Source organism: Ixodes scapularis, unplaced genomic scaffold (genome assembly GCF_016920785.2).
Source record: "Ixodes scapularis isolate PalLabHiFi unplaced genomic scaffold, ASM1692078v2 PGA_scaffold4__175_contigs__length_147842914, whole genome shotgun sequence".
Lineage (NCBI taxonomy): Eukaryota > Metazoa > Arthropoda > Arachnida > Ixodida > Ixodidae > Ixodes > Ixodes scapularis.
In genome coordinates, this window is record NW_024609879.1 from 90,200,410 (window position 1) to 90,215,929 (window position 15,520).

General features: G+C 44.7%; 1 protein-coding gene across 1 annotated transcript in view; it reads right to left on the reverse strand.

The window, feature by feature from the left end:
- The window catches only part of LOC121837810, a 151,618-nt gene that overhangs the window by 11,739 nt on the left and 124,359 nt on the right, over positions 1-15,520 (reverse strand). The window contains exon 11 of the mRNA XM_042293628.1: positions 9,191-9,338. Coding sequence (XP_042149562.1) covers positions 9,191-9,338 — 148 coding nt within the window. The remainder of the gene's footprint in view (positions 1-9,190; positions 9,339-15,520) is intronic.

Genomic DNA, 15,520 nt, shown 5'->3' on the forward strand with positions numbered 1-15,520 from the left:
CATATTCCTAGATTTTCTACAGACCTGACTTGATAGACCATACACACTGAAAACATGACAAAATCGTTGATATGAGTTATAAGCAGTTTTCGTGTGTAGTACCCTACTGAAAAAAAAAAAAAAAACATTTGGCATCCATATAAAAATAAACGTGTCCATACCGGTAACAGCTTAAAAGGGCCCTGCAAGAACGTTTTAACTGGTTTTTAATTTGCACCAAACCTGAGCGCACTGAACGTAGTAACTTAGTGAAACTTTTCTTTTCTCAAAATTCCTTTTATTTTAAAAGTTATATGCAAATTCAAATTACAAAAACAAGCAAAAAATAACCTCCCTCATGACGTCCTTGGTTGCTTAAGTGGCCGTGAACTAGAGGAGGGGTAGTGAGCTGAGCGAGTGCTCACGGCTGCCGCACTCCGTGTCGACGGCGCGAAAGGGCGCCTCTAAAGCATATTCTGGATAGGCTGTATGCAGCGGGGGCAGCGGGCAGCCAGAGCGGCTATCATTGCATTTGCTGCTCGATTAAATACTAATTCGGCATGACATTTCATTGGCCACAAACGACAGTAAACACGGGGTGAAAATCAGCACAGAATGGGAGCCACTTTGCGCTGCCATACCGCAAAACGGCCAAACCGCAAGACAAAGCTTCTCGCCGAAGGCCTTCGGAACGCACGGAGCCGGTCGGATCCTCGTGGCCATACGACCGCCGCGCCGCCGCGTACATCCGGGACCTTTCCGTGTCGGCACCTGATCTATACTCCTTTCTAGTATGCGCCGCCTTTTCCACCGCTTTGTGGCGGGTATGTCAACGGGTCATTTCTTGTTTCCGTACTTTATGAACTGCATTCGTTTCTTTTCTGATCGAAAATACTGAACAAAAACTACTTTTATAAATAATTGAAATGGTTCGCGCCACTTATATTTTGTATTTTGACTAAAATGAAGTTTTTACCGGCTCTGACCAGTAGTAAGTCCAGGACCAAAGACGTCACATTTTGCGCGCTCTCGGTACCGCGGGTCGCCTTCGTCGGTGGAGGAGTTTTCTACGTCGTCCGGTTAAAATAGGACGCACTTATATTTAGTTACTCTCTCCGTGCCCTCTGGCTTGCCCGAACCCCAAGAGACGTGGAAACCACAAAACATTTAGATGCCTAAATATGATTGCAGGGCCCCTTTAACCATACCGGTCACAAGTTCGCCAAAGGGGTCGCCCGTGTGGTTCAAAGGTGTCCCCCGTATGAGCCATAACGGTCACCTTGTTGGACAAACAAGTCACTTCTTTGGCAAACGGGTCGCTCGTCTGGACAAATGGGCGACTCGTTTGGGCAAAGTTGTCGCACGTTTGCTCAAACCGGCGATCATGGTGCACAGACGGGTGACCGGTGATCGGCAAACTGTACCGGTTTAATAAAACGGCTCTCTGGAGCCCGTTTGATATTGAAGGCACAGATCGGCGGCGTGGGCACGCCTGTTTCAGCCGTGGCAGCCAATGTTTCCGGAAGGCTAGGAGCGCGTGTTCTTCGATTTCAGATCGTCCGCGTAATGCAAGTAATTATATTTATATTTTAATCGCGCTGATGTTCGCTTATACTGCAACTAAAACTAACACTTTTTTTTACGTAAACGCGCGACGTTGGTGAGCCGATATTTTTGACAGAACTTTAAAGCTTTGTCCATCTTTGTTACCTCAAATTACTTATTCAGGTCGAATCTCTCTCGCAGAAGACGTGACCGCGTGAAATAATGTACTTCTAGACTCCGTTTCACTTCAATTCAAGACGCAGTAAAGGTAACGCGCGAACACCCGGCTGCAAGAACGTCGAGCATTGCGAGAGCACGCCCGCCGTTGCAGCAGTCTAACTGCGAGCTCGCGCTGAGTACTTTCTTCGCTCGGGAGCAAGCCGAGTTTCTGGCCGCCCCGCCGCCATTTCCAGCGTTCGAGCGTGCTAAAATGCGCGCGCGCGCGCATGCTTTCCGAGGCTACATAAACACGTCTCAGTGGAATACCTGGGGAGAGGGTTCGGTGCTGTCCCGGTGTCCTGCACCTCCATCACGCCCCCTCCTTCCTCTCTTGTCACCTCCGTCACGTGACCCGCAGCAGCGCGCCAGCTAAACGCTGACAAGCATCGAGATCCGGACGAGCGCGCCTGGCCGTTGCTTTTTTCTTTGTCTGCTTGTTGTCAGGTGCAGTTCGAAATTCGCTCGTCTTACCTGCTTCGATCTGTCGCCTAACCCTGCGGTCTTATTAGGATGTCTCTCGACAACGTATTGGATGTGCACCAAAGCTATCAGTGTTCGGAAAGTCCTACGCGCATATCGGCAACAAGCGATTCTTCAGAAAAGTCAGGAATTCTTGCGGTTTGGTTGGGTTCGGCAAATGACAGCTTGTGCTCCGCATCGTGTTAAAACTTCTAAAGAGCCATTCCCTCTCGTTTGTGTATGTGTGATTGTCCTGCTTTGACCGTGTCGACAAATATCACGGATTACATCTTTCAAGTCTGCTAGTATTATGGTAAGTGCACTGCAACCTACTTCTTGGCAACGATTGCCCGTTCTTCTACGCGTACTCTTCCAGATTATCTATATAATTGTGCAGCGTCTTTTCTCGCGGCAGCCGGGAGAATAATTTCCCCGAAAATCTACCTTTATAGTCTAGAATTAACGTCGATTTTTGTTTGCTTTGCAATCTTCTCAGTTGTATGAAAGCTTAGACTGCCTCTCACATTTCACAAATCGCTTGCACGTTTGTACTTGCCTACAGAAGAAGTAATAAACTTCGAGGAGAATTGAAAACAATCCTTTGTGTCAGTTTTCCTGTCCATTTGCAAGCACCTACGGGAGCACAATTGTTCTACGTGTTTCCTCCATGTTATAAATAGGTTTATAAGTTTCGGGACGTCTTAAATATGTTTAAGGTAACCAACCTCCCAGATGATACCCATTAAGGGCTAGCACATAATTTGCCAATTTAAAAGGCACGCTCAAACGTGTGGTCACGTGCCAGGTCGAACGGCCACCCGTTCGACCTGGCACCTGTATCAAACGGGCATCGGTATCAAACGCGGTACCGTTTCGAACGGGTATCGTTTCGAACGGGTACCGTTTCAAGCGGGTACCCGTATCCCATAATCACATTTGATCCAAACGGATCGACAAGTTTGGTACCCGTTTGATTCAAACGGATCGACCAGTTTGCCAGCATTTGGAATTTCCAATATATATATATATATAGATATATATAGATATTTTTTTTTCGAGTAGGGTAAGAAACGCTCTTGCAACAGGCTTGAAGTGAACTACATAGTCACAGGAATTTACCGTCACAAGATCCGGCCCTGAGAAACATTAAAAAAAAATGTTTATCACTTGTCTACAGCAATTCGTTAGAAACTCTCTTTTTGGCGCTAGAAATGGGACAGCAGTGTTGCTAGAATGTCTGTATGTTTGCTGTACAGAGTCGACACATCATCTCTACACTGAAGTTTGCACAAAACCTGTAGGAAGCAGCGGCCAGTGATCTGTTGACAATGGTTAAATAAGTGGATACGTTCTCCCTAGGAAATCTATGCTTTCTAGTCATAATTATGTCTAGAAATTCTGTAGAAATTGGTTAATTTTTTTTTTTTTTTTTTGGGGGGGGGGGGGGGGGGAGTCGCAGGTTGACATTCCGCTTTACATCAAAGAGTTTAAAAGCGCTTGAGGGATTACGGTGCAATCGATCGACGTGGGATAGTCATGTTGGAACACTGGTCGGAATCATAGCTCCTATCGTAGGTTGGACAATGTAACTGTCGTCTGCGATGTCCTGTTGTCGCCTTCCCGAGACGATTTCGCACCGAGGAAAGGACTGAAAGGTATGAAAATATGACGAAAGTGCGTATTTAGAGTATGGAACTTTAGCATTAAGAAATAATGGTAGGTAAAATCGTCAAGAAAAAGCTATCTTTTATTTTGCTGTTTAAATATACTACGATTCCTGGAGAAACTGCCCTTCAAGTGGCGCGCTGGGGTGAGCGCTAGATGTTTTCGAGCTCGCCAAGGCGTAGCTCCGTACACTTAGCACCTGCCGCAAGTTGCGGCTTTGACTGCATTCAAGTTGATCAGAAAGATGATTTCTCTGCCCGTGAAGCTTCGGTTTTACGTAGTGAATACCTCCTCTACAGAGATTAATTCAAGACGACAATTGAAACCGCACACGAACAGCACAAAGGAAACAATTACTACAATATGAATACTGGCTACGACGTCCCATGCGAGGAAGCAAACACATGGTTTGGAATCGCAGTTGAGCGGCTTGATATATTGGCTTTCAAATAATTACGGCATGAGCGCCTACTTTTTAGTAAGAGATTCATCCCCTGAGCCGTTAAAAATACTCTCAGAGGTATGACATTACTGCAAGAAGATCAATATGCTGGGAATATTATTTATTGCTTTGGTGGTCACCGATAAAATCTGTGGGTTCAAAACGACCAGTATAAAAGGTGGAAACGCAGAGCTCAGAGTAGTAATCGGTGTCGTGTGGGGTTCTATTGAAGTCATTCCATGTCAAACGTCCCTGACGTTGCGCTCGACCATTTCCGATGGTCGAGGTCACGGTGTCACGTTGTGCGCACGCAGGTAGACAGCGGGACCTCGAGTTGTCGGGTACATCTTGGTGGGAAGAGGCTTTTCTACCCTTGTTACTTTATGGCTTTTCCTATTTTGATCGTTTTGAGCGGCGGTGTCCTAACGTGGTCTTCCAATGTATTGATATCAGCAGATGCTTAGCGCCGCCGGGTCAGAGTATCCACTAGTAAGTTAGCCGATTCTCACGTATACATCCCAATCACTCTCTCTTGTCAACGTCAGGACAGATGTTAACAGCAACACAAAAGCCTCGTGAACGGACAGTCTCAAACGACGAGGCGATATGGGGTTAACGAATGCCCGCCGTTGGAGGCTCACGCCTCGTTTGTGTTTAAATCGGCGCTGAAACGGCAAATTCCTGCGTTGCTGAATAGTTCCGCTTTTCACCGCAGTATTCGTGACGGCTAGATCTCGCGGTGATATTATAGCGTATTCATTTTTAGCAGATCACATCAGCTGATGCCGCCCGTCGATTAGGCATCGCGTTTCGGAGTGTGAGGAGCCGCCCTCAGGTACGAAGGGCACAACGGGCTTGCTACGGTTACGCACTGGCGGCACCTCCGATTATCAACACGATGTCCGCCGTTTCTTCCTTTGCAGCCGGAAAGACGGACAAGGGGAAGCGGCAGCAAACTCCATTTTTTCTTTGGTCTACTCGTGTCAGCTATCGTTGCAAATGGCGTGCTGTGCGGCGAAGAGGCGTTAAGAACCGACGCTGGTTTATGGTGCGAGAGTTCTACTTCAAAAATTGTTTTCTCGCGTTAAACAAACAAAAAAATTCAATTTGATCAAACTTTCAGAATCAAAATACAACCGATTGTTCTTCCGAACCCACCATATTTTGTATTTTTGCTTGGACCACCTCAGGGCGAAATAAACGGCTGTTAAGCGTCATAACGCACTTTTTGGCAGTTTCAGGATTTTCTTTTTACTTCAAGATATTTAATTGAGCGGTTTTAAATATTTTTTCATAGATTATATACCTGCAAGGCAGCCGGTAAAACGTTCTATAAAGTCAAGGGAGCAATTAGATATTTTTTGCTAAAACAACAAAATTTCAAAAACGTTTGATAAAAAATTGTGTTCAAGAAATATTTAAATTAAACAAAAGTGCGTAAGCCAAACCACCTTGTAAGTCGAAAGACATAGAAATTTAAGAAAATGAATATTGTTGAGTGTTTTATAAAAAATCGTATTTTTCGTCAATTATTGATTGATGCCTAGTTTTACGCTGTTTTTAAAAGTTAAAGCCGCTTTCAATTCATCAAAAAAATATTTTCGACAAAAATATTTTAGGGCATGGCTACGGACATTGCGGCAAAAGGCCATGAATTATTTTTGTGAATCGAAGGCGGGCGAGCGCAACGTCTGGGACGTTTGACGCGGAATGACCCATTGATGTTTGATGTGCCGTGTATATGCATGCGGCCAATGTATATGTTCAACTGATGCTACTGGTCTGCGTAATGTATCTACATGTGTGTATAATAAAGGTGCCTGAAGGTCCCAAAGTGTGATGGTGGCGTGAGCAAATAAAAGTATTTTATAGCGAAGCTGTTCACGGCGAGGATTCCGTGGATTTTTGGTGTACGTAAACATAAAGTTCAGAAACTCTACGTCAACAGAATTCGCAGCGCCCTCTCTTTGCGGTCGTTCCACGCGCTTGCGTGTCTATTTCCATCAGCTCTCCCGGGGTGGCGGTCCCGTCGCGCGTGTCTAGTTTCCTCCAGCTCATCCGGGAGGCAGTAGTCGTCCGAGCGAACATATAAAAAAAGCAAAATGACATGTTGCCGTTCTTCATTTTCATTTTCGCTTCTCTCGTCGTAATGGGGAGGCCGCGTAAAGTTCCGGCTTCTGAAGAGCAACGCTCCGACGAAGAGCAACGGCGGGATTGGCAACGAGAATTTCATCGGCGGCGCGCGGCAAACACCACCGTTTGTGTCGTGTGTTAAACAGCTTCGCTGGTCATCCACCGTTACAGCGTGGGATGACTTGTAATTTTTTGCCACGTGCTCTTACCCTCGCGTGCTGTTCTGTAGGGGAGTGAGAAAATCCCACTGTTAAATTTTTAATTCAACCAAATTGACTGTCGCGTATTTTATTTCTTTTATTCTTCCAATGTGCTATCTCTAAATTACGCTTTTTAAGACATGGTAGTTTCTTCATATCCCGTCAGTGACTTCTATAACGAAATTGAAGCATTAAGTGAAAACTCGCGTCAGGAAGGGAGCTTGTCATAGTTTCTCGGAACTAAGAAAGATTACTTATGTTACTCTATCCCTTAAGCAGAAAAAGCATTAATCACTAAATGTGTGACAACATTTTATTATATGTCGATTATCACGTTTTTATTTAACCATAGACAGGAATCCAGACTACTATGAATTCAATCGTCTCTATGACTTTTGTTTGCTTGCATTGCGGGGAGCGCGGCGCGTGTAAGAAAGTTCTGTTGTCGCCTGGACAAGCGCGAGAAGCAAAATGTAAAGAACGCAGCAGAACGGTTCTGCTATACAAAGTACGCATTGATGATATGCGCGATTTCTGCACATAATTTTATACAGCTAACTTTGTACGCACTAAACGCTGCACAAATATATTGGTATGTGGCTTCCACACACAATGTATAATGCTGAAGCACAATTAAATTTTATTTTGTTTTGTATGCATAGGTCAACTAAACGCATCAGTGACACACAGTGATGTCTCCTTAGTATGGATACCACTGTTCCCACAGAAGATCGCTCATAATGTGAGTTGTACATAATAATGAGACAAAAATGCTTGTTTCTTTCCAGCTTGTCCTCGAAAGTGGTGTCCATATAGCGGGGTATTTGTATTAACTGGGTACGTATTAACGAGAAATGACTATGCTTACAGTTGGGAATTTTCAGCGAGTGTAAAATCAACATTTAGTATATAAATACATTTAACAAACCGAAATTATTCAAGTACAGAAGACAGAGATAATGACTTAAGATGAACTAACAAGTGACTTATTTCTTACATTTTTAAAAAGTTAAAAGTTCTAAAGTCACAGGTTTGGCTTTATTTTACCTAAGTAACTATATATTTGTAGTATATAAACTGTAATTTATTTTATGGAGTATAAACCGACAGGCACGGCTCTGTTTACAAACACTGCCGGAAGCCCGCGCATAGGCAGAAGCTATGTGGGCAGAAGCGGCCAGGCTCTCCGTGTTTTGCTATTGCGTTGCCTGGCATGCGCTCGTTGTTGGCGTTGTAGTGACGAGTATAGGTTTATTTGTGCGTCGTATTTTCTGCAAACATATGTCGTACGTTATGTACGCTTATTGTATCGAGACAAACTGTACGTGTACGGCGTTGCCTTCGACGATCCGTACGCCGTGAACAGGCCCGCTGGACTTCCGACGTGAAGTTGCTGCCATCGACGTCGATGGCTCACGTCGTTGTTTATTTAGTTTTTGCGCCAAGCAAGTTCACGACCGACACGGTGGAAGCATTACAAGTCTCTCGAGGCCTACGATTACTTCGAGCCTGTTTCCGCGCAGCTGGCAAGATCCGGAGACTGTGGGTCTGCGGAAGTGTATTTAATAACCGATTAAATACACACAGCATCCCTCAAGTCAAGGTATGATATTTTCTGAACCTCATAATCAGAAGGCACGACAAGCGGTGACGCTTTGTCCGTTCTACCGCCGATCTCATTCCGCTTGGTAGCACGGGCGTAGCGAGCCACACACAAGCGCTTGGCCGGTGCTTTGTGCGCGAAGACCGTGGGAATAAAATCTGGGTGGTCTCGATAAGGCGACGGTTTCTCTGTACATGAGCAAGCCTCGGGACAGAGATTGAAATGGAAGCCACTCTAGCTTTTAAGAATGTGCTTGCAGCACAAACGGTCGTCTGCGCGAGGCGACCATTCTTTTCGACCCACAGATATTATCCACTTTCTGCGCCTTTCACAGTCCACCGCTAACTTGTGAAATATAAATCCGATACTTTTGCTGTACCTTTCGCTGCTATTAACGGCTAACACAGTTTTGCGGGACGTTGAAATGCTGTGACGTCCATGTGAAACATGCGCACTTTGGCCCACACCACCCGGCTCCGGTGCGATCGCAGCGCCGCAGCAGCTCTGTGACGTCAAGCCCACTTGTCGGTCTCTAGCAATAATTTTAAACCACTAAATAACGGCTGTTTGAAAAAAAAAATTAAAGGATGTTTTTGCAGAATGACAAGATTTACCAAGTTATATTTTTATGCTCCTTGGATAAGTTGAGTTTTCTTAAAATGTTAGTCTCTTAATTACGTAGTGAGTACGTACATATAATTAATTTTTTTAGTTTACGAACTTACAACAATTCTTATGCGCCATTTTATTTTGGATATGGCGATGTCTAGATGTACGAACATAATTTGAGATAATTATGAGGTATTCTATAAATATATCGTTTCCTGATCATTCCGGTTTGGGGCGTCCAAGTAAAAAGCATTATCTAAATTTGGCTTTATGGATATTCATTCACCTGTCGTCGTAAAACCTATACGTATAACATTCATATTGCGCTGTTGTTACCTTATCTTCGTGAAATCCACCAGCACGATTGCGAGCTCTAAATTTCTTCTCACAAGTTTCGTTTGGAGTTGTAAAACTGCCAGGCAGCCTTTTTGTATCTAGATTTTCTTCATGCTTTTCAATTCTCAGGCATTCAAAGTCGTCCTCTCTAAAAGAAATAAAGGCAATATAAAAAGGCAGTTTATCTTTATAAACGGTTGTGAATCAGATAACACAATTAGAACGTGCCGTTTGAGACGGCATTTTTAGCGTAATTCGGAGATCAATTGACAAACATTTAGTGTTGGCTGGGAGAAAAAAAAAATATTTTTTTAAGATTGATTTGTACTTGTTCTATTTGTTTGCTGCAACACTGAAAAAATAAAGTTAGCATGAACCCAACAGAATATGGCTTCATGTGACCCCCTGACAAGTGCGGAGAACTGAGGCCCCTTTATTCTGCTCTGGTGTGCTGCTGTGTGGCTTTTATGGAAGTGGTTCAGGTGGACTGTAGTTATTATTCAATGTCGGATAAAAAGTCTAACTGGCGTTATAAATACGTTAGTATCTGTCTAAATGGTGCTTGAACTTTGCTGTTTCCACGATGAATACACTTTTTATCTCACCGCTGTTGCAGTGATTGCTGCGTGTTAACGCGCGAGATAGGAGTTAGAGAAGGAACAAAGTCAAGACGCTGAAACGGGGATCGGTGTCAAGCCATGCCTTACCGAGCATGTTCCGTAGACACTCACACTTATAAAACCACGGCATGGCGTGTAACGAACACAATATATTATTGCTCCGCAACCCACTGAATGGCGGGTTGGCCATTAAGCACGCCGAAGAACGAATCACGAAGCAAGAGGCGTGAAAACAATAAGCCACATCCGCGTTTCTTAAAGAGCCCCTTAAAAAAAATATATATATATATAAGACAGTCTGGTTGAGAAAGGTTTGTCAAAAAATAAATTTTATGCAAAAAAAACAATTTAGAGCAATATTGGCGCCGAGAAATTTAGTTTAAATTCTGCGCGGACAGTCCATGACGTCACGCAATGGTCATGTACACTTTCCACCTCAACGAGATGGTCATACGCTCTCTCCTCCTCAGCGTGACTGACTAAATCGCGTCTCGCGCCGCGAATATTGCTCTAAGACGTTTGTTTTCGCGTAAGATTAATTTTTTTTAACCTGCGCGTCCCTATCGGACTGTTTGAAAAAATATATTTTTATTTCAGGGGTATTTTAAGGATGAGGACCCACGGCGGTCATTAAAAATGACTATACGGTATTATAACGCTTGGTCTCTATCTCTACCTGATGAATTGGAATATATTTAATATATACCAGTGAGTAGAACAGTAAATTATATTTATCTTAATATCAAATGTAAGCATGAGTAAATCAAAAATGAACTCCACGTGAACATGTTAAAAGTGGCGCTTTTGTTTATACATGGTTTGGTAGTTTGGACCGATTTGTCTCTAATTGTTTTTAATCTGTAGATTAAGAGCGTTTGCTTTGCATATGATGGCCCTTTTTTCAATTTTATGTTTGTTTAAGAGGTATATTTCATGCTATACAGGCTTCATGAAAGTAGATACACGATCAATTTCACGACATCGGCTCGATTCGTGCGTCTGAAACTTGTAACAGTCATTGATGGGTCTACTTTCAAAATGAGTACTGAATTGCATAAGGATTTGTGCCTAACGTTTGTTTTAAGGCTCACATGAAAACAAAAGTAACCGGCAAAAATAGGCGTTTTTTGTGGTACAAGTGGACCTCCGATAGGTGTTAACACAAGGTATCCAAACTTCTGTCAAACAAATTTCATTATATAGTTGTTCGCATATTGCTCTTCTTTCAAAATTCGCAATTTGATGTTCTGTGAAATGGTTTGAATCTGCAAAAACAAATTTATCTAAGACAAAAAGAGGTTATTTTACTATATGTTTCACCAGTTGAAATATAATGTTAGTGTAAACGAGGTAGATTGTTGCATACACAAATTACCAGCTTTCGATTTCTGTATAGGTTGCTTCATTTTGTCGAAAATCAGCGAAAAGATAATAGGAAGTTATTTCGGAATTTTTCGCTTCTTTGTTTATGGCCGCTTGTGCTATCTGCTGAGTTGTGACCAAAATGAAAGGACTACTTGTTCAGAAAAATTCATAGGCTGGCACTGATTTTGTCCTTCACATATGACGCTTTTAAGTAGCTGTGCATGTGCGCAGCCACGATACCTCTCTGTCCTAAATGTTGCCCATCCCTTCTGCATTCAAAACTCCACTGAAATCCTGAAGGCCTTAGGTGATATCCATACAGCTCGTGATATCATCGCCGTCTTTTCAAGTGACGTGGAAGACATGCATTACAACCTTGATGTCCCCCCTCCCCCAACCCCCTACTCAGTTTCGTTGCCGAAGCTCCACATCTCCACGGTGCCGTGAAGTTTCAGAACTCAACAGCAATTTCAGTTACAGCATCTCTTGAACCAGTCGACCTGCACCTGCGCTCGGTTGTCGTTGCGCATGAGGGGACAGGTCTATGCACAGAAAGCCGGAGTCTCCATAGGTTCGTGCTTGGCCCCATATTGAGTGAAATTCGCTTGTTCTTTTTCCACAGGCAGCTAGATAAGGCCCTCACAAATCTAGCGCCAGGCACCTCCGTCTACAGATGTGTCGAGGAACATCTCGTCGTACATAAAGCTGCTTTAGATTCCTCAGTCTTCACGCACACCTTCTTTGAGAACTCGCATGGTCTCAAATTCAAGAGGGATGATCCCACACAGGAGGGACTGCAGTTTCTAGAAACTCGGCTAAACTCTTGTAGTGGAGATGTCCGATACATAAAACTGTTTCTTATAGTGACTACACAAGGTAACGCAATACATGCGCGTGTTGGCCCCGGTGCGGCGCGTCCCTCCAGTTTCGAAAGTGAAACATGAAACTGTTTACGCAGACGCCCGCGCCCTCCGGTGGCATACCGCCGCAGGCTCTAGTTGCTAGACGCCGGAGGAGAAACCGAAACTAAACGTGTGATGTCCACCATATATTGGTCTTTTCAGCAGAAATCACGCAAGCCGGTACTTCCTTTCAGCAGTTACCATTCAAAAAACGTCAAAAGTGGAATCGTTAAAAACCTAATAACCTCGGCGCGCTACAACTTCTATCCCCACTACGTGTTCGAAAGTTGCGAGGGACATCTCGCCTGTCTTCTCAAGGCGGGCTGTCTGCGAGACCAACAAGCCCAAGAGCGCCCATCTTGCCCCTCGATACACCTCTATCCCAGAATTTCATAGCACAAAGCACTAAATTAAATCGCTGTTCTCCGACAAAACACTGAGGTTTTTTTTTACAGGCCTCCAGAGACTATCCTCGCTCCGAAAAAATATCGACAATCTGACCCCACCACAGGTTTGCACAACAAAATGTCACCAAATATGGCCCCGTGTGAACAGCGCGATACCTACTCCATTCCGCTTCGCTGCGGAGCACAGTATATTGTTCAGCCGGCCGGTATCTCAATGATCGCCTGAGAGAGCACGCCAATGAGGTGAAACAAGCTGCATCCAACTCATCCGTTCAAAACGTCTACCCAATAGCTCAGCATGTCAACGCCCACACAAGTTGCGACCCCGAGTTCAATGGCGCACACACACAGTATGGTATGACCGGAAGATAATCGAGGCCTTCGCCATGCATCACACCTTGTGTAACATTAGCTCCCACTCTCTCAGCTTCTATTACACTAGAATCTCGTATCTTCGTCACCAACTGCAACAACTTTCTAACGTGGTCTAAAGCCACTTCTCCACGGGCGTCACTTCACCGACAAAGACCCTTTCCATTTACCTCTTTCTTTCTCTACTTTTCCCTTCCGTCTTCAGTCAGGCCGCCGCTGAAAGGATCGACGTCATTGAAGAACGTAAACAAATGTACAAGCTGCCATAGAACTATGTTTTTCCTCGTCCTCGTCCTTTCTGGCCTTCATGTTGCTTTCCTTTATCACCATTGTTTTGTGGTAGCTGGGTTTACTGAGCTATGTACTGCATAGAATGAAAATGAAATGAAGTTATGCGTCTTGAGCCAGCCCGAATCCCCGCACGAGCTCCAAGTCCCCGTGTTCGACCTGCTTCGTCGTCTTTAAACGCGGGTACACGACATCTCCCCTTCTCCTTATTGTCCAAATCGACTTGGTGTCCTCACCAATTTTTCTGATCGTGTAGTGTACCCACGTTGTGCCTTTACCTGGATCTCCTGAGTTAAGTATATAGAAATCATGCTTATTAATTAAGGTGTTTTCTTTTGTTAGAGCTTTCTAAGAGTTTCTTCGGCATTGTTGTTTTTGTTAGCTTTCTTTGTGGGTGTTAGCGTTTTGGAGGGAGCATTTGCTTGGGCAGAGCGGCCGAGATGCGGGAGCGGTTCCCCCGCGGTCGTTAAGAAACGTCTCGGGCTTCGGGAGTCTGCTCGGACAGATCCCTGGGACAGCCCGTTCTTGCAGCTGCTTGTGGCTTTTAGCCGAATGTTCCTGTATATAGAGGGTTTTGCCGCTTAGTGTAAAATTGTCGCTTTTTGCCCGATGCAACAACTTAGCGGTTGGCGCCAGTCAGACTGGGAAAATTGCAGAGAACAACTCTACAAAGAATTTGGGTTTGGCTGTTGAAGCGCCAGGATGACAGCTCGCCGACCATTGGAAAACAATGTACCACGTATGAGTGGTGGAATTTGAAGAGATTGGTCGGTTCCTGAGGGGAAAGGAGGCTCTTACGGGCCTATAAAAAGAGTGTGGAGAGGAGTTTGAGGGATTCGGACTTTGGATTTGATGGAGAGAAATTGGAGACGGGGGTCGAGACTTTGCCAAGGCAGGATGGTCTCCCAAGTTGGGACTTGTAACTAGAGTGTAAATAAATGCACATAGTTCTATTCAAGCAGTGAGTCGACCGGTCATTCAGCGACGTTCGTGCCACCACGCTCCAGACTATCGGAGCGGAACTTGCCTCCCACACCACCGGGAGGACAAACAACTTTAACTTCCTGGTTGCTGCGTTGCGGCTCCACCTGAATATCAAGTGGGCAATCCTCCTGGTGGCCTCTGTATAAGTTTTTACCTGGCAATCAATCGTAGAAAATTTCGTCGTCCTCCTTATTCTCACTTCGGTCAACAACCAAAAGCTTCGTGTTTCGCCGGGCGATTGCATCCTTTCGGGACACCCAATATGAGCGTGGCAAATCGGCCTTCCTAAGTATGTCTACCCTTTCTTCAGGCCCTTTATCTATACTTTTTGTGAAGGCTCAAGCTTTGACAAGCTTCTAACTCTGTAACGCCCGTCGAAGTCAGACGCTCTCTAGTGTTGTGCTCGGCTCTCTGTTTCTCGCAACAGGGAGAGGTCCGGCGCTTTCGGATAGAGCAAATGTGGTGGAACCGGCTCTTGAGTTCGAATTTCCCTGCAAAACAGGAGATCTCCTGGACTGAATCCACAAGCTAATGGTGTCGCACGATATGGATAAAGTGCTGTAAAAGGGTCCGTTGACTTCTTAAACTTCATTTTTCGCTACCTTGACGCCGCTTCTGCTGCACCGTCACTTATGGGTATATTTTGGGCTTGATGCAACGTGTCCAAACCCCATTCCTTGCTAGAAGACACGAACGCCGATGGAAATTGGGGCCCATTGTCTGTTATGACCGTCTCAGGTATCCCGTGTCTAGCGAAAGTCAACGTTACTCTTATAATGGTTGTTTCAGGTAATTGGTCTTCAAGGAGTGCTACTTGAAAGTATCGAGAATATGAATCGGTTACAAGGAGATCCACCATGCTTTTCACGCACATCATTGAACAACTCGAACTGATCATTCGACTCCATGTTCCCTTATCTCCAGAGCGACAGGGCCGCCTGTAGGATGGAAACAGTTTTTCCCTCGCCTCCCTGCAGTGTATACGGACGATTAGCAAGCGTCCGTGACGTTACCTACTATAACTTAAGAGCACCGGTGACGTTTATTCCTCTACCTGTAGAAGACGTATGTCGTGATTGTACTAGGCTGCCTCAATGTCGTTCTGTTTAGAGTGACGCCACCTTTTGATGTACCCGATGCCGACAGCATGTGCTCACGGATAAAATACTAAGAAATCAACGAAAACAAAATGTCGCCATAGCACAGTTAGCGCCACAAACGCGTGCAGGGACACGCTCTTTCACGCGCTTCTGAACAAAACAGAAAAATAAAAGTGTGGGACGAAAGTGTCAGATGTCTCCACCCTAAGGAAAGCGCACATGAAGGCGCCCTAGTTTGTACACCACAAGATCGATGTCGCACTGTCAACTTGACTCTGTTGGTGTAATAATG